This window comes from Peromyscus californicus, unplaced genomic scaffold (assembly GCF_007827085.1).
Source record: "Peromyscus californicus insignis strain IS unplaced genomic scaffold, ASM782708v3 Scaffold_4__1_contigs__length_199733344, whole genome shotgun sequence".
Classification (NCBI taxonomy): Eukaryota; Metazoa; Chordata; class Mammalia; order Rodentia; family Cricetidae; genus Peromyscus; species Peromyscus californicus.
This window is the reverse complement of record NW_026294562.1, coordinates 88705751-88725116: the sequence shown is the minus strand read 5'-3', so window position 1 is coordinate 88725116 and position 19366 is coordinate 88705751. Positions and strand designations below refer to the sequence as shown.

The 19366-nt window shown below is 41.3% G+C and overlaps 1 protein-coding gene across 1 annotated transcript in view; it reads left to right on the top strand.

The window, feature by feature from the left end:
- Nucleotides 1-8053, top strand: part of Insc (INSC spindle orientation adaptor protein) — a 112119-nt gene extending 104066 nt beyond the window's left edge. The window contains exons 11-13 of the mRNA XM_052763368.1: nucleotides 2274-2429; nucleotides 3737-3813; nucleotides 7513-8053. Coding sequence (XP_052619328.1) covers nucleotides 2274-2429; nucleotides 3737-3813; nucleotides 7513-7641 — 362 coding nt within the window. The 3' untranslated portion in view covers nucleotides 7642-8053. The remainder of the gene's footprint in view (nucleotides 1-2273; nucleotides 2430-3736; nucleotides 3814-7512) is intronic.
- The last annotated feature ends 11313 nt before the right edge of the window (nucleotides 8054-19366 follow it).

The following is a 19366-nucleotide window of genomic DNA, read 5'->3' as shown; positions in this document are numbered from 1 at the left end:
TCAAAGACAAGGTGGCTGCCTTGCAGCTGGGAACAGAGCTGGGGCGGCTGGAGTTTCCTGTGACTGAGGAATAAGGGAGCAATTAGCAAGCAGTTGGAGACCCGAGACACTAATGAGAGTGAGCTGGGAGCCTGGGTACCTCTGCTCTCCTAAAGTCCCTTCCCCCAGGCTGCCCTGCTGTCTTAACAAACATGCACTTGCCCGTTCCCGGGACTAATTGAAACACACCATTTTGTGTTAATTTCCTGAGATTGAGCTAATAATGAGAAACTGTGCTGAGCCAGCTGAGGCCAAGAGGAGAGGCTGCGTGGTGTCACTTGTACTCTCCTCCTTCAGCACTTGGAATCTTGGCTGAAGTGGCTGAGGACAGCAGGCTGCCACTTGCCTGTGCCTTTGAGGTTGGGATAGCTGCCATCTGGAGAGTGCTTTGTGGCTTACCAAGTGCTGTTGACTAACTCACTGAGTCCACAGTGCTGAAAACCTACCGTGTGCCTGGCATTGTGCTGGGCAGTGGGGACATGGAGTTTAATGAGCCCCTGGGACATTTGTCTTAAAGGCTCTTCCTGTCCATAGTGAGAGCCTTCCCTGGCTGGAGTGTTGATGTATAAGATAGTATAGCCACAGAGGGAGGCAGGAGGGTAGTAGAGTCTGAACACCAGAGCCGTATGGGGTGGGCTGGAATTCTGACTGTTTATTCATGAACAATATGGCCTCTCTCTTTTCCCTCTGAAAAGTGAGAACAGCAATGTTTGCTCTCTGGAGAGTGTGAGGATAACCATGAAGAGTGTCAGGGCAGTGTCTGACCCAGAATGAACCCTGTACCAGGTCTAGTCTTTCTTTTAGTGGCAGTCTCATGGGATTTCACAGAAAGAGTTTAAGGAAGACAGTATTTGTCAGAGTAGAACAGGATTTGAGGGATCTAAATGGCAGTAACATACCAAGAGGCCACTAGAAGCCTCCAAGAGACTTCTGGGTCTTGATAAAGGAAAGCCCTGTTAAGTAGTTTGGGCTCTGAGAGGCCATTACTAAGTCACAGGTTGTAAATGTAGATCCATTTGCAGGATCCAGACACAGCCAAATAGACGAGGTAGACAAGGATTAGCCCGATCTCATTAATAATAGTAAACAGAAGATGGTGTGGAAGCACACGCCTATAATCTCTGGTTCAGGAGGCTGCAGTGGGAGGATTTTGAGTTCCAGGCCAGCCTCAGCTACATAGCCAGTTCCAGGCCAGCCTGAGATATGTAGCACATCCCTGTCTTGAAACAGAAACAAAAGTAGAAATTAACAACAACAATAAGCTGCGGGCTATATAGAATGTATGTGGGGTCACTATTGTCAATTCAGAAGATAAATGTTAGAATTCAGAAATCTAGATTTTTATGGAAATCATCAACTCTCATGCAACATAATTCTTGAAACCACAAAATAAAGTAGAACATATCTTTAGATCATGTCTAGTTTAAGTTCCCATCTGGCTGGTCGGGACTAGGGTGGTGGGGGGAGGGGCAGCTTACACAGAAGGTGGGCTGCTGCTATAAACCTGTAGATGGGAGATATTGGAGAATAAGAGGGAAAGGGGCATTCTCCTCAGAAAGGGTGGGCAAAGGCAGGCTAGTGACATGGATATGGGTATTTTTTATAGAACAATCAGGAGGCAGATCTGGTTTAGGGAGGAGATAGGAGGCTCCTGAGTGAAATTCAGCCTCAACCTGGCACTCCCACTGTGAATGCATTTGCTCTAGTGGTTCTCCAGCCTAAAGTTGAGACACCTCCTGCCATGGGACTCAGCACCTTTGGCCTGTTTCAGAGGCAGCCCCATCAGAGGTGACAAGGTAATGGGACCAGTCATCCAAGTTCCACCCAGCACCCTCATGTGCTGTGTGCTCTGGGCAAGAGGCTTACCTCACTCTGGACCTCAAAGTAGATTTACCATGGTCATGCCCATGAGGCCATTGTGAGGTTTGAGGGGACTGAGCATTTACTGTGCATATAACACAGTGTGAGATAAACCATAAAACCAATAATGGTGCTTTAAAAAGTGAGAATGTCTTCTAGATGTTTTTAGTGATGTGGTGCCTAGAATCAGACACATCCCCATTGATGAGGAGAAGAAAAAGACCACCATATCCGGCTTCCACCTCTGTTTGAGATTCCCCTACCCCAAGCCTTTGCTTAAGCCTTTCTTCCGTCTGTCCAGCTAGCCCCACTAGGAAAGCTCAATACTGGGAGTGAGTCTACACTGTTCAAATTGTCTGTTGCCTCCCGCCCAGGTGTCCAGCTCATCATGGGCATGCTGTCTGAGAAGCCAAGGTCTGGGACTGCTGCTGAAGTGGCAGCCTGTGAAAGGGTACAGCAGAAGGCTGCAGTGACACTGGCCCGCCTCTGCCGAGACCCAGATGTGGCCCAGGAGGCCGTGCGGCTCAGCTGTAAGTGATGCTGGCTGGGGTTGGAATGGAATGGGAAGCTTGGGATGGAGGTAGCTGTGATTTCATGGTGGTGTCAGTGGGCAGCATATTAGGGCTAACTTGGGCGAACCCCACTCTTTTGTGTGCTGGGACATGTGGGGTAGAAACTGTGGGGATAGCCCCTAGTCTAAATTGTAACAAGAGATAAAGTTAGCCAGGATATTGACTCAACTGCAGACTCCTTGTCATTCAGAACCCAATTATTTCCTTCACACCCATGTACTCATTTATTTACTTATTCTCCTTTCATTTGTTTATTTAATCAGTAATTCATTGATTGGGTTATTTGTCTATTCACTAGTTCACTTACTTGCCATCAGACTATCCATTATTTCTCTCTATCATTGTTAGCTTCCTATTTGCCTAAATATTTCCAGAACCTCCATTCTCTGCTAAGTTCTAAAGCGGTGGTTCTCAGCATGTGGGGTTATGACCCCTTTGGTGGGGTTCAAATGACCTTTTCCCAGGAGTTGACTAAGACCACCTGAAAACACAGATTTTTACATTATGATTCATAATAGTAGCAAAATTACAGTAATGAAGTAGCAACGAAATACTTTTATGGTTGAGGTCACCACAACATGAGGGACTGTATTAAAAGGTTGCAGCACTAGGAAGGTTGAGATCCACTGTTCTAGAGGAATACAATACCAGCCCTGAGCACAGAGTGGTGACAGATAGAATGGTCTGCGTATCAGAATCATGAGAGTGATGCTCAAAGTGTATCTGGTAGATAGGACAGTCCCTGCTTAATGGGTGGGTTGAAGAATGTTTTTAGTAAGGACATGTATCTTTTTGTGGCTTGTGGCAACATTTCCCTAGTAAATCCCTAGGAAATGTTAATGGGGCCTATAGTTTTCTATAATTTTGGCTAAAGTATATTTTCTGAATGATATAGCCAGTTAGAGAAATACATAGCTGCGAGGTCCCAGTGCACAGGTGTAAATGTTAAACATTATGCTGGTAAAACTGGAAGTATATACTCCCAAATCCTTGCTCAGAGAAATGGGCAACATGTCTGCAGCATTTACCAAAGATCAGCCCAGGCTAGTGCTCTGGCCCTTGTGGGTTTGGCTTTGACATTTTACTTTTCTTGCCCGTGAGCAGAAAGTAGAAAGTTTCCTGAAAATATTCCTCCAGGTGGGTTCAGCGTCTCCTCTGCAGACTGGCACAAACGTATATTGTGGGTGATGCTGGCCAGCACCTCTAGGTCAGCCTGGCCAGGCTTCTCTAACCCAGCTGTGACATTCTCCTTGTGTCTTGTGCAGGTATGTCTCGCCTTATTGAGCTCTGCAGATCCCCATCTGAGAGGAACAGCAGTGATGCTGTACTTGTGGCCTGCCTGGTGAGTTCTCAGCCTGCCCTCAGCTTCCCCCAAGGCTTTCGAGAAGGTTGACTGAGGTCAGGGCTGCTGGTTCTGCCGTAGTTCGATATGCCTTGATACCTCTCTAGACTTTAGGTTTTATATTAAAATACCGGTATGCTGTTGCTTTCTATTAACTGATTAAGTTGTGACAAAAATCAAGTAAAAGATGAGGAACCTTTTAGGTTCTAGGGACTCACAATAGCGTGTTAAAACTGGGGAGGTGAGCTGGAGGGCTGCTAGGTGGTAGTGTTGATGTCATAGAGCCCCCAGAACACAGGAGCCAGGAAATAGAGAGCCGTCTGTCCAAAGTAAACAATTATGAGCAAGTCTCCTTTCACTCCCAAGAGTAACCCTGCAGGGTCCCTCCCGCCAAGTAGCTGCACCCGTCTGCTGTAGAAATGACCATAAAGGGCGTGACAGGACAGTGAGGGTTACTCAACCAGCTGCTAAGATCTTCTTCTTGAACCCCAGCAAGTGCATCCTGGGAGCATCCCACTTCCGGGTACTAGGAAACTACTCAACTGTAGCAGATGGGCAATACATGCTTTGTTCACACTTATCTTCTGGTGGGGCTGTGATGAGCCCTAGAGCAGAGTGACAGATGAGCTAGAAGTGTAGTGCCACGGGGAAGCAGTTAGCTTTCAGAAGAGAGAGCCAGATCTTTGGCCCTCAAAGGATGCAGGGGAGAAGTAGTGAATGTAGGGTTTCTCCAAGTTGGGTCATCACAAAGCACTCTCCTTGCCCCACTCACTGAGCTCAGCTCATTTCTGGGAGTTCTAGATGGACACCGTCAAGTTGTAGAAGCAGCTGGCATGGCCGTCAACAGGCCTGTCCTGGCTGTACTTTGGTGAGCTGTGTGTCATCGAGAGGTCAAAGTGCTCTAATTCTTATTTAGTAAATATTTGCTGAATGGTTTGATGTGCCACTTCCTCTTCTAGGCTCTGGGGATATAGCTGTGGAGATAGGAGAGACCTCTCCTCCAGCTTGGATGCTCTTATCTTCTTGAGCCTTTGAAAGTCTGGTGAAGATTTTTAACCTCTTCTAGGACTCTTTTCTTGACAATATCATGCATGTATATAATGTATTTCAAGCATATTCACCCCCATTAGCCCTCTTACCCACTCCATGCACTCCGGATTCCTTATTCCTAACACATTCCCCTCCCATTTTCTGAATAATTTTTAAATGCATAAAAAAATTAATATGGAGTTTTAAAAGGGCACCAATTAGCTAAAACCACTATTCAATATTTATGCACAAAGCATATTAAAACCATGCTTGCTCGTGGTAGTAAATACTATTTGAAGGCAACTTCCACATCTCTAATGGGGTCTGCAGATACCTGTGATTTCTGTTATAGAGCAGGGCTGGAGATCAGCAACACTGGCAACTGGAGATGCTGTTTCAGTGAGGAGTTTGTGAAAAAAGAGATCAAACCTTCTTGAGTCTATTTTTCTATCAAGCAAAATGGGGAGCAATTCATAGCTGACAAACACATAATAATTGGCCCCCAACTCCCTGATCTTCATTACTCTGGCAGCAGCAAACTGCCTGACTGAAGGACTTGATAGGTAGAGTCAAGGACGTCGGGAGCACTTGGGAATCTATAGGCTGCCTCAGTTGTGAGGGCTTGCTGCTATTACTACTGGCATTTTTCTCAAGAGTACATAGAAGGTTTTGATTGCCATCTTTAATCACTCAGAGAACTTTCAAGTGGAAAGGGACTACATTTGTTCTTGGATGTTGAGAAGAGCCCCTTTCTAATCCACCCCCCATGTGGATGCTGAGTGAATTCTCCTATGAGAGTTTGACTCATGATGCTTTCTTACGACTTGCATGGAATTGTCCATGATTTTCCATTATTTAACCCCCCACCATCCACTCACTCAGCCCTTCCTAGTGTGGGTCTGACCTGACACTGGGACGTGAAGGCCTCCTACCATTTCCAGGTCTTTTCTAACTCTGCTGGAAGTATTGTCTTTCCCCAAGCCCCAAACAAATGCCATCTCTATACTCTGTTCAGCTCTGGAGGCTCAGCTCTGAATACCCATCTGATGATGTTTCCCAGGATCCCCCTGTGATACAAAAGCAGGGAACACACCATGCATAACCTCAGTTTCTCTGCTTGTCTTTTGATATAATCCATATCATTCATGTTCTAGACTCTTGAAATTCTCTGGAGGTCTGGACTTGAAAAGACCCTCTTGTTCTAGCCATGTTCTTTCTTTCCCACTCTCTCATGGCACTAGTCTCACTATTTTAACTTGAGGAAGATTTGTATCTCTCTCCTGATTCTGGAATGTTCTAAGGGCAAAAGCCTTTGTATAGACCTTTGCATTTTTACATGACCTTGAGTTTGGATACTATTTCTTGCGTAACTTTTGCAATTAGTTGACTTGCTCCCATCCCCTAGCCACTGATGCTGGTGGATGTTCATTGCTTGGCTTATTAAAGGCTCCAACATTGGGGTACAGGCCTCTGGGCAGCAAGATGAGAGATGCAAGTAGCCTAGCCAGGTTGATGGAGTTGGGAGTCTCTTCTCTGTTCCCAGGGCCTTCTTTCTGGCCTGAAGACTGTCCTCAGGTGAGGGGAGGATAATTCAATTACTATCTCTGTGTGGAGGAAATGGCAGCATGGATTGCCTCTGGCAAACAGGATTGATTTTTCCATGGCAAAGCAGCTGGCAATAGACAACTGTCTTCATTGAATACTTGGGTGTCTGGGAATGAGATCCAGGGACGATTGACTTTAACCCTCCCAAGAAAGGAGACTCTGAAAATAAGGCTGGGGAGGGTGTGTGAGCTGTGGGTGTGCACAGAGGGAAAGGGACACAGATTGTTCCTTTGTTAGGGTGACCAAGGATGGCTTTGCTGGGAGGTGAGGGTAGATAAATGCTGCTGACTAGGAAAGAGCAGGAGAGACACGTCCCAGCGAAGTACATAAGCAAGGCACCTGCCCAGGAGCAGAAGCGAGTCCAGTGCTCAGTGAGGTGAGCAGGGGAGCTGGTTCATTGTTCTGCCCCCCACCACTCCTGCTTACCCTGCTTTGATTTGGATTTCTCAGCTGCAGCATCCTTATCTACCTCGACTCCATGTTTCCCATTTCCTCCCTCTTTCCTTTCCATCTCATGGTGCTCTGGGAGGGACTGGCTGCATTTTTGGTTGAGTGAATAGTCTTTGTTTCTGTAAATTACTCAGAGTATCTGAGAACAATAATTCGAGTCCATGGATATTTCTGGAAGTCCCAGTCTCTGAGAAGAACACATTTTGAACTTACATACAGCACTAAGTTGACCAGATCCTTAAAACAACATTTTTAAAATGGCCAGTTTCCCAGAGTGATTAAAAAAAAAAAACAAAAAAAAACAAAAGAACAACAATAACAACAACAACAACAACAAAAGAGACAGTAAGACTATTATTAAAATCCTTAAGAGCTTCCAGATGATGCCTTCCACACTGGCTCAACTGCAAATGAAATCAGATGACCACAGAGATAAGGGCCAATGGTGACCAAAGGGGCCACTAAAGTATCATGAGACAAGTATCAGGTAGTCAGATTAAATTGCCTGGTTAATGCAGCGCATTTCTCAAAATGCATCCATGGGGCAGCTGAAGGAAGCACATACATGCACAGGACCCAGTATGACCTGTATCTTCTTTTCTGCTTTCTTCCCAGGCTGCCCTGCGTCGGTTGGCCGGGGTCTGCCCAGAGGGCCTTCAGGACTCTGACTTCCAGCAGCTGGTCCAGCCTCGGCTTGTGGATTCCTTCTTGCTGTGTAGCAACATGGAGGAGAGTTTTGTGTAGCAAGTGTGGGAGAGAAGGCACACTATGCACACTTCTCAGAACACACTAGCTGTCCCCACCTCCTTATTTATATGTAATTTATTTTTTTACATGAAATAGAAAGGGAAAAGGGATGGTTCTCAGGAATCATTTTGCTTTTTTTTTCTTTTGGCTTCTGTGGCTGTACTGGTGTCAATGCTAACGTAACAGGATGTCACAGGTGATTCCCCTCCATAATGCTTTCTCTCTTTCAGCATATACTCTTGCCTATTTAAAAAAAAGGAAAAAAATTAACTTTGAACCAGGGTATTTAAACTGCCCAGTATTTTTTAAAAGTTAGTTTTACTCTTTTCAGAAATTTAAAGTGAATTTCACAGTTGGACAGATGTACTGTAAGGAAATGCTTTTCTTTAATAAATGGAATTATGGAAAATGTGTCCTTTTTTATTTTCTGCTTGAATTTTATTTTAAACTCAGTTTTTGCTTCTCATGGTTGCATGCTGTAGGAACTTCTCCAGCTGTTAAAAGTACAGAGAGAGTTGTCTTGTTTTTATAAATACATTTAAAATGTATATCTGAGTACATTAAAACTCAGCCTCCCTTGGTTCCTCCACCCTGGTAAACTGTCCTCTTGGTGAGGAGAGTCCTGAGCCAAGGCACAGTGCCTGAGTCCTCTGCAGAAGGCTTCTGGGAAGGGTGGTTCTTGAGTGGCCTGATACTGAGAATTTCTTACCAGCTCTGTGGTCAGTGTCCTCATGCTCATAGGTTGACCATGGTGACAGTATTCACACCACAGAAATAAGTGTTTTGATCTCAGTGAGCTACTTTTTCAATATCACTGCTCTGAAGTATTATATAGATCTATGAGTCCTGGAAGTTATGATGTCATCATGTGTAACATGATTTTATTATTTGTGTGTGTGCGCCATGGTATGTGTGTGGAGGTCAAAGGATACCTTGTGGAAGTTGTTTATGTTGTTCTATTATGTGGGTCCTAGGAATTCAACTCAGGTTATTAGGTTCAGTGGCAAGTTCCTTTATCCTTTAAGCCATCTTGTCTACCCTATGATATGATTTTATAAAGCTCAAGAAAGATTTATCAAACACCAAATTATTAGTATATGAATTAATCTAATACATCAGGTCCTGGGCTAAGCATCTAATATCTCCTTTACCCCTCACAATAATCATATGGTCGTTCATCACTGATCATATTACTGAATCACTTGGCTGAGGTCAGGAACTTGCAAGTTATACTGGAATATGAATCTGGCAACTTCTATTGCCTGAGCCATTGTTGTTCCAAAGTCCCATAAAGAAAAGTGATGATGATGTACTAGTGGGAAACACTTGCATGCCATTTGCCATGTCCATCCTTTGAAGCATCTATATTAATTTATGAATACATTAATATTGACCTATATCTTATTCCTTTGGCTATTTTCTAACCAGGCAAGGTCACTTGGCAGATGAGGAAATAAAGAAACTCTCTTCACTGCTGAGACAATGGAGCTCAGACACCAAGTAATGGCTTCTGAGTCCCTGTCCAAAGCTTGCACAGTTAGGAAGAAAGTTTTTAATTTTTAAAGATTTTATTTATTTTATGTTTATGGATGTTTTATCTCCATGTATGTCTGCAGAATGTGTGTGCAGTGCACATGGAGGCCAGGAATTCTGGAACTGTAGTTGCAGATGGTTATAGTCGCCATGTGGGTATTGAGAACTGGATCCAGGTTCTCTGCAAGAACAGCAAGTGCTCTTAACCACTGAGCCATTTCTCCAGCCTCAGGAAGAAGGTTCTAGATGTATCTCACTCAGTTAGCTGTTTGGGTGTTGACACCTCTCATCATATATCAACACATGGCTTGTTAATATCATGGCTGATCTCATCAGATGAGTCCTTAAACACTGGGAAGGTACCATGCTTGGAAGCTCAAATCGTATTGTTGGGAACAAATATTATCAGTTTCCAAATATTATCCAAATGTTTGGAAAGATAGCTTCACTTTGCTCATTTTTGAAAAAAATGTCTTTCCACATGTCTCAATCTTAACAGTTATAATTGGCTTGTCAGTTGATCTTTTGAGTAGAGACAGTGGAGAAAGCGACTAGACCACAGTTCAGTTATGTAGCTGCCTTCTTGAAACTGACACCCTTTATAGTTCAGTATATAGCAGAAATGTTTAGAGTCCGGTTCTAATTTTTGTCAATAAGAATTCCAGAAACTAAAACAGCACTATAAATTTAACATTTTCAAGTACTATATTAAAAATATTCTTAAGTGACATTGTTACTCAGACTTGTAAGAGTGGCAGAATTCAACAGGAGCACAGTGGATGCCACTGTCTTGAACCTTGAATGTACAATATTATCTACCATTACTTATGTACCATTAGTAACGTCATCAAATGGAAATACAAGTTACACAAGTAAATCTTCAGTGTTATGAAAATGGCCTTGGCCTTTGAGAATTCCTAAAAGGATTTTGTGAACTGTTGGAGATTATGAGCCCTACTTGAGCATCACTGATTTAGGTGAACGTTGCATTTAGTTATTAAGGAAACTGGAGCCTGTGTTGATGGGAAGAAAGTGATTTTCTCATAAATGCATAGACTGAGGACTTGCTGGGTTGCAGGTCAAAGGTCTGCCCATTCTGCAGGCTAGTTGGTCAGTAAGGCAGAAAAAGCTGAGACTAAAAAAAGGAGAAATATGTATGTTGAAAATCTTCAATGTAACACTTGTGGGTTTTTTTTCTTTCTTTTTAATCCATCAGGCAGGGTCCTGATAGGAAACAGAATTTAACTCAGTTCAAATAAAGAACTCCAGTAAAAGGACTACCTGGAGACTTGTAAGATGAGTTCAGGGAGCCACTGGAGACAGTTGAGCCAGCCAGGGATTAACAGTAGACTGCTCTTAGCAACCTTAGGCAGAGGGTCACATGACATAAGAGAGTTGTCATAGGCCAAGCGAGCAATTATGGGAGTGACAGAGACTCAGTCTTGAACAGAGGTGGAGAGCATGAGCAGAGAGGCCACAGAATGGATACATCCGCACTCTCTCTTCCCACCTTCTGACCTTCCATCAGTGTCTCCTATTGCCTAGTCCCCTCCACTGAGAGCCAGATGGCAGAACATTCAAGAATCAGCTGCTTGAGGAGAGAGAAGAATGGAAGGCAATAGAGAACAGACCTGGTTGTGTCAAAATCACTCAGCCCTCATTCACCAGACAACCACTCTCATCAGAATGAAGCATCCAGAACCAAGACTGTGTCTCCTTTCTCTCCATTCCTTTTTCCTCCATTCTGTCTCTACCCAGTCAATGACCAGTTATGATAGAGCAGAGTCATGAGTAAGTGAACAGGTTAGACACTAAAGGTCACAGGGAAAATCAACACTAAATTTTTACTTCAAGGGAAAGAGTTCTAAGGAAGAGCTAAAGAAAATCTTCAAAAGTCAAAGAGAACATTTCTTTCTTAATGACCTTCTGCTTGGTTAAGGAAAGCTGGGAGCGGTGGGTGTATGGGTCTAATTTTCAAATATCAGTTGTGGTTTAGAGTGAGAAAGGAAGACCTAAGACTGAGTGAGCTGAGTCTATTCAAAGGCACCAAGATACAAAAGATACCATGCATGCTCCACTGAAAGACCCTTTGTGAGAGATCCTGCCCTCAGGGAACCCACAGCTTTGTTATGCCTTGTCCTGGCTACATTAAACCTGGAAATAATTACTGTTCCTGTGGTAACATCTTTGCACAACACACATTCATAATATGGAGAGATGGTATTACACATAAAAGAAGCTTTATTGATAACTCAAAGAATGGGCAAAATAAAAAGGGGAGTTGAACGTTGAATGGAAAACTCAGAATAAGACTTAAAGGGCCTTTAAAAAATAATGCTATTCAGAAAGGTGGTTGTTTTTGAAGGAGAAAGTTTAAAATAGGAATGGAAGAATGGCGTCAGGATCTGGGTAGAAGTTAGAGTTAAAATCTACAGGACATGGACAAATGCCCCTACTCCCAGGCAGGATGACATGACAGAGCCCTGATGGTGAGACCCTCAAAGCCTCATCAGTTTTAAGGTGGCTCTGGACCACAGACTGCTAGTTTGAGTGATCAGCAAGAATTTCCACCTGAAACCTGAGAAAGTTTATAAAAATAGTTCTAAGGTGGAGCCAAGAATAGCTTCCTAGTTTGTGTCTCTCATGCTGGCTAAGGGACAGAGATGCTGTGGCATTTGAGCTTGACCTACATCATGGTGGGTTCCCACCATGGTACACAGAGGCATCTCCAAGCTGTGTAGCATGCTGTGTAGCAGATTTAGCTTTTGCTAGTAAAGACAAAAAAAAAAAAAAAAAAAAAAAAGGTTTCTGGGCTATATGCTGTGCTTCCTAAGTTGGCAGTGAGCATGGCTTTCAGAGCTGGCAGTAAACATACCTCCACCATGTTGGGAACCAAGCAGGGTGGAGCCAGCAGCCAGGGCTGCTGCCACTTTTGTCCTGGCCACACAGCTTAGCAGTTTAAAATCTCTCCTAGTCAGAAAAGAATTATAGATGCACAATAAGACAGATTCAGATGGAATAAACCTCTAAATGGTTTGCAGTGTGTGTAAAAATGTATGTTGGCTTGGAAGAGAGAGGAAAATGAGTATAGGCAGTTATATAAAGAAATAGTTTTAAAAAATAAAGTCTTTAAAGAAACAATATAAGTAATATAAAAGAAATAGCCATGTAAAGATGGAAAATACACAGAGATCCTGGATTATGTGTATTGTGTTTTCTTTAAAATTTTTGACTGTTAATGAGCTAACTGCAGAAAGATATTTGATTGTAAAGATGACCAAGTTAAACCAACATATGTATTTTAAAGGTATCTTGACTTCAAAATTTGAATCTAAGGATATATTACTTTGGAAAGAAGGCTCTGTTTTTTTGTTTCTATAGGAAATGAGAGGCTATGGATTCATTTAAAATTAAAGATGACCATATTTGATTGAGGAAGACCCTGAAATCCTGACTACAAACATAAAAACGTAAACCTGAAAGAACTGCAAGACATGTGATGTATACTTTACCTGCTCAATCACATAACAAGAAATTATCTTTGGCTGACTTGTGTATAAGTCTGTTTTTATATTAATGCAGATATGTATGTTACCTTTAAAAGTTTATGTATTTTCAGGATGAGAGGACCAGACACCAATGAAAACAAATGGCCCAGATGATCCAGCATCTCAAAATGCCACTGTTGCAGTTTTCTCTGAGTTCTGCATCCAGAAAAGGGTTCAAGGCTGCTGGCTAAGATGATCCAGACTCATAGACAACTCCAGTCAGGACTTGACCATAATCATACATTTTCTCAGAATTCCCCAAAGATTACCAGGGTCCCAAATAAGCAGGAAGTAGCCTAGAAAACTATGCCCACATTCCCCAAAAATGGATTATGGATGTTTGTTTTTGTTTAGGGGGTTGGTTACAAATTGTTATTGGTCATAGTCAATCTCTTTCTAAAAGAAGAAAGGGGATATGATATAGAAATGATAGAATAAAAGGGCAGATTATTGAATCTGCTTTAATAAAAAAACAGCTATTAATCTTATATATTTTACATTAGTATGGATTTTGGTTTATTGATACAAATTTAAAGTTAATTTATTATACTGTATATATATTTTTACTCTTGTTTAGGGTATTATGCTTATATAGCTTATTTTAAAATGTGATATATAATTAAGAAATACAACTTAATAGTCATCTTAATAGTCAAACTTATAGTCATGTTAGTTAGGTTTTATAGATATGCATAGATATATTTCATATGGATAGGTAATCTTTAAACACTTCAAAGACCTACTGAATATGGCATTTAACATGTTTTAAGAACTTAGACTTTTCTGGACATTGAGACATGTCTGCTCCTGGCAGTACCAGTCTACTTCAGAGAAGATGATGGGCATCAAAGAAACTCTGTATGGAGTTTGCTTTCTTTATGGCAAAAGTTAGCCATTTGGGTAAGAAATTGCTCTTGCCTGGATTGCTTGACAGTTATACAAACTGGATATATAGGACCCATAGGAAGGTGACCACTGAACTTTGCCAAAACAAGGCAAGATGGTCCTTCAGGTTCTTGCCTCACAGAAGAAACTGACAGGCATTCTTCAGGACACAGAGGAGAACAACTGATGAACTTTGCCAATAGATGAGAAAATCCTTCAAATTTCCTGCTTCACTAAAAAGTCTGCCAGAGACTCTAGGCCTGTAGGCTGAAGATAGATGCCCCAACATTGCAGAGGAACTTTGGGTGACTGTCCAGGCAGCCAGCTGTCTCTGCTATTTCTAGAATTTTGGAAGTTGCTTACAATACACTTCCTGTTTACTTAGGTAATGTATCCTTCTGGGGACTTTGATGGAGTTAAAGACTAGACAGTTATAATCACAGTTTTCCTTAGTTATAATAAAAGGTAAATTAGAGATAAAACTTTAGGTGCACAAATATAGGATAGATGATAGAATATTTTCTTTAATTTTACCAAGTACAAATAGACTAGATATTGTAACTGTAATTCTTATTTGATAACTGTTTTGTTATATATAATTTCACTATGTTAAAGTTAAAACCTTCCTTTTTGATTAGACAGAAAAAGGGAAGTGCTGTGTGATGTCTTTCTGTACACTGTGAATATGTGTTGCTCTCATTGGTTGATAAATAAAGCTGTCTGGCTAATGATGAGGCAGAATAAGGTTTGGCAATACAGTCAAACTGAAGATGAGGACAAAGAAGGGTGGAGTCAGATGAGACACTAGACCAAGGATCAACAAGATGCCAGCAGACCGGTAATGCCACAGCCACATGACAACACATAGATTATTAGAAATGGGCTAATTTAAGATAAAAGAGCTAGCTAGTAAGAAGCCTGAGCCATAGGCCATATAGTTTGTAATTAATATAAGCCTCTGTGTGTTTACTTGGGACTGAGCAGCTGCAGGACTGGGCGGGACACAGGAAAACTTCTGTCTACACTACTGGGCATTTTTATCTGTGGATTATTATAAAGATGATTTCTTCCTAAAGTGTACTATCTAATTGATAATAATAATGTTAGTTTATACAGAGTTTTGATGAATAAAAATATGTACAAGGAAATGTCAATATCTATGACATTTGCCTATGAGTTTCACCTAAGGAGCTGCATAAATCACAGTTCAAGTTAATGATTAAGGAAAACAATTGAGTTCCCAGGAGCCAGGCTGGCTCTAACTCTCTTAATGCTTAATGATTCAATCACAGGTTTTGTTGTGCATCATTAACTGAAACAAAGCCTTAAAATAACTTCAGGTTAAATCAGATGTTTTGATAACAGCTTTGCGATGAAAAACCCCAGAAAACAATTTAAAGTTTACAAGGACACATAGCTGAATTATAGATTTATTAGATTAGGGCAAAAAAATACAAAGCAGCCCAATTGTTGCTAGCTGACGTACTTTCCTTGCTAGGTTTGGTTGGTGATCAAAGATGATGATTAATTCCTTGTGCTCATTTATTCCCTCAGTCTCCTGATATAAGAAACTATTGATGAGTAGGTAAGCATCCCAAAGATTTAAAGTAGAGCTGACAGATTCTTTTTCATATATAAAAGTTCAGGTTTGTGGTTCCTTTAAGATTCCTTATAAGATTATCTTTCAAGGTAAGTAATAAAGTAATTGGCTCTTAGTTTGTAACTGTAAAACTGCAGCCTGCCAGTAAAAGACCTGACTGAGAAAAATATCTTGCTTGCCTACATGGTTAATCTATAACAAGTTGCTTGAGTATGAATGTGTGTAGGTTCTTGGGATAATTTGTTTTTCACCTGTAATATGTAAAATGTTTAATCATACAAGGGATATAGGAAATATGCTATTTTTACTGTTTGTTTTGTGTTCATTGTAATCATTCACTTGAAAAACAGAACATAACCACATCATAATTTTTATATTGCCTAAAAGATTTTGCTGGGGTATATAAACTGTAAGAAAAAGAATAAAGATGGAATTAAAATGGACTAGAAGGAAAACATTAGGAATAAGAGTTAGGAGGAAAACATCAAGAATGAGAGAGTTGAAATGAGTTAAAAGGAAAACATCAGAAATGAGAGAGTTAGAAGGAAACATCAAGAATAAAGACAGAGTTAGTAGGAAAACATCAAAAATAAGAGAAGAAAATCACCAGGAAAATAAAGGATAGAGAATGCAAAAGAAGAATAAAGAAAAGGTCTGAAGGAAACCATCAAGAGAGTGTGTGAGTGTCTTTATCCCTAAAACTCTCAGATAAACAAGTCAAGTACATGCTGACTGTGGATTTCCCTTTGAGCCCTGTGCTGCTAGGGACTGGTCTTCAGCACCAATAGTTCATTAACTGTAAAGCAGAGTGGCTAAAGCTGCAGGCTGTCAGTTTGAATGCTGGTTGATATATTGTGTGTCTTTGGACATGATGTAGGTCTCACTGTGCTTTGCTTTCCTCATCTGTAAGATGAGAAGAAGATATTACCTTAATTATAGAGTTGCGGCCATAATGGAATGTTTTATTTAATGCTTGGAAAGGGAATAAAATAGTGTCTCGGGACAACTTCTCAGTAAACATAGCCTAATTTTACCATTGCATCTGTCCAGTTTCCTGGTCTCACATGACAGCGCTTCAAATGTGGACTCAGTGTTGCAAATGAAGATGGTCAATCCCATGAGGGATTTACCAAGCATCTTGTCTTATCTCCATATTCTCCGCTTAGGAGTACAGAGACATACTTGTAATTGCAGAGCAAATGGGTAGAAAAGCTGAAACTTTCAGTCAAGAAATGTTACTGTTGCCATAGCTGCTGTGTTCGCTGGTTTTATGGCAACAAGATACAAGCTATAGTCATCTAAGGGAAAGGAATCTTGATTCCGAAAATGCCTCCATAAGATTCAGCTGCAGGCAAGCCTGTAGGGCATTTTCTTAATTCATGATTGATGTGGGAAGGCCCAGACCATTGTGGGTGGTGCCACTCCTGTGCTGGTGGTTCTGGGTTCTATAAGAAAGCAGGCTGAGCAAGCCATGAGGAGCCAGCACTCCTCCATGGCCTCTGCATCAGTCTCTAGGTTCCTGCTGTGTTTGAGTTCCTGCCCTGACTGCAGTGATGGACTATGGTGTGGAAGTGTAAGCCTAATACATCCTTCCTTCCCGTGTCACTTTTGTTCCTGGTGTTTCATCACAGCCATAGTAACCCTAACTAAGATAGGTACCAGGATTGTGGGGTATTGCTGTGACAGATCTGACAATGGTGCTTTTTGTTTTTGTTTTGTATTGATCGTGGAAGGACTTTGGAACTTAGAGCCAGAAAAACCATTGTGTGTTCAAAGCTTGGTGAGATATTCTGTGGGAGCTTAGAATATAAGAATGTTGAGAGCAATGCAGATGATGGAGGCCTGGCTTGTGATGTTTCAGAGGAAAATCTGAGTTTCTTTAATGACTCTATCAGAGCCATTCGCTATTTTGAGATAAGAATCTTTGGTTCTGGTTAGCTTGGGCTGGAGAGTCTGCAGTGATTAAGATACCAGAATCACCAAAATGAAACTTTTGTTGTACTGGGGACAATTGATGCTTGTCAGCTGCAGGTGAGAAATTAGCAGTGATTAAGAAGAGACGGACATCACTGAGGTGAAGTCTTCTGGAAGGTGTTTTCCTCAGGGTCAGCACAAAGAACATGTGTTTCAGAGGCTGCCAAGGTTGTACCTCATGCTAACAGCATAGCTTGGTAGTAGTGTAAGAGTCACCTAAGTGGTACTGGTTTTGAAGGTATGAAGAGGTCTTGGAGAGCAGCTGAGGTATTTTCTTAATTAGTGATTGATGTGAGAAGGCCCAGCCCATTGTGGGTGGTGCCACCCTGAAGCTGGTGGTCCTGGGTTCTATAAGAAAGCTGACTAAGCAAGCCATGGGGACGAAGCCAGTAAGCAGCACTCCTCCATAGCCTCTGCATCATCTCCTGCCTCCAGGTTCCTACTGTTTGAATTCCTGTCTTGACTTCTTTTGATGATGAACAGTGATGTGGAAATTGTTTTTGGTCATGGTGTTTCGTTACAGCAATGGTAACCATGATTGGCATCAGCTCCATGCCAGCCTTTGTGCAGGCTCTATATCACCAAATTCTAAAAAACTCTCAGGAGTGCTTACTTGATTCCCCTTTTACAAATAAAAACACAGTACCAGAGAGAGACTATTGGTTTCCAAGAACACACACCTAGTAATAGTAGACTGGATTTGACCAAAGCTGATGATTACTGTCCTTGGCACACCTACATTTAATTGGATTTTTAAATATATAACTTCAAGTATCACATATAATCTTAAAAATTGAAATATATTTTGGTAAATTCCAAGGTTTTTTTTGAGAAAAATAATTTACATTCTAAGTTAACTAATATGTATTACTTATTCACAGTCTTTAGTTATTTACTTATTGAAATTAACCAAAGTAGACACAAAAATTATTTCAGAGAGAGAGAATGGAATTGGGAGTGAAATATAGCTTAATGAAAGCAGAAGCCCTTGATGACTCCTGATTAGTGCCAGAAAAATCTCCAAATGGCTTCTCTCTACTCTAACTTTGGACAAAAGGCCCAAAGTAAACCAGCGGGATCGGCACACACTGTTGATTCCATTTTCAAGTCACCACAGGACTTGGATAACAGTTGTAATATTTTTTTCTTAGACATTTCCACTGACCCATTTGTAGAGATTCTATTTATGTTCATAATCATATTATTTCCTTCATGGTGACTTTATTCAGATTCTTACAGAGATTTTTTTTTGTGTGTGGGGGGGCCTCTACATGACTGACGGAAGCAGAAATGAGAGGATATATTTATAAGTGAATGTGATGATTTCATTTGATTTGAAACTTTCATAGGAAACTTCAGAGTCCAGTTGGAAGTCCATAGAAAAATCCATAAAGTTAGTGTGCTTATGTTCAAATTTTGTTATCATTCAGAAACAAGATTCTTATCAGTTTATGGACACAGTAAACCCGACATTTTCTTTCAGAATCATGGCCTCTCTCCTTTCTAGCTTGAGACTGAATCAGTCCCAGTGTAGGCAGAATCCACCATCAAGTAGAACAATAGAACTTCTCACTACAGGGCCTGGTGACCACTGATGGCAGCTGGGAGTCACCTTGCAGATGGATGAGGTTCCTTGGGTATGGATCCTCAGGGAAGGCTGAATAAAGAGCAACTTTGGGGTGTGAGCTCCATTCAGTGCTCCCAGCTTGGTTTTAATTTATCTGAATCCACACATCCTTTGAGGAATGCAATTGGGGGGGGTGTTAATTTTAAGGGTATTCAAAGATTTTGTTCTTTAGACCTCAACATGTTAAGATTTGGTAATGAACTTAGACTTCCAAAGCATTTCAGAGTCTACCTGGGGGAGATCATTTACATGGTTTGTCTGGAGGACACATCACACAACCAGCTAACTCACAACTTGATTTTTATTTGATACTTTTGTACAAAGGGCCTTTGAGAGAATTTCCAAATTTTGAATAAGCTATTTTTATTTGTTTGTATGTTTGGTATATGGTGTGGGGGATACACATGTGTGTATGTGCATGAGGGATATATACTAATATTGGTTGTCCTCTATCACTCTTGGTCACCAATTTAGCTTGACTGGCTGGGCACCAAGTGCGAAGGGTCCACCTGTCTCTACAGCACTAGCATTATAGGTGTGCATTGCCATATGTGG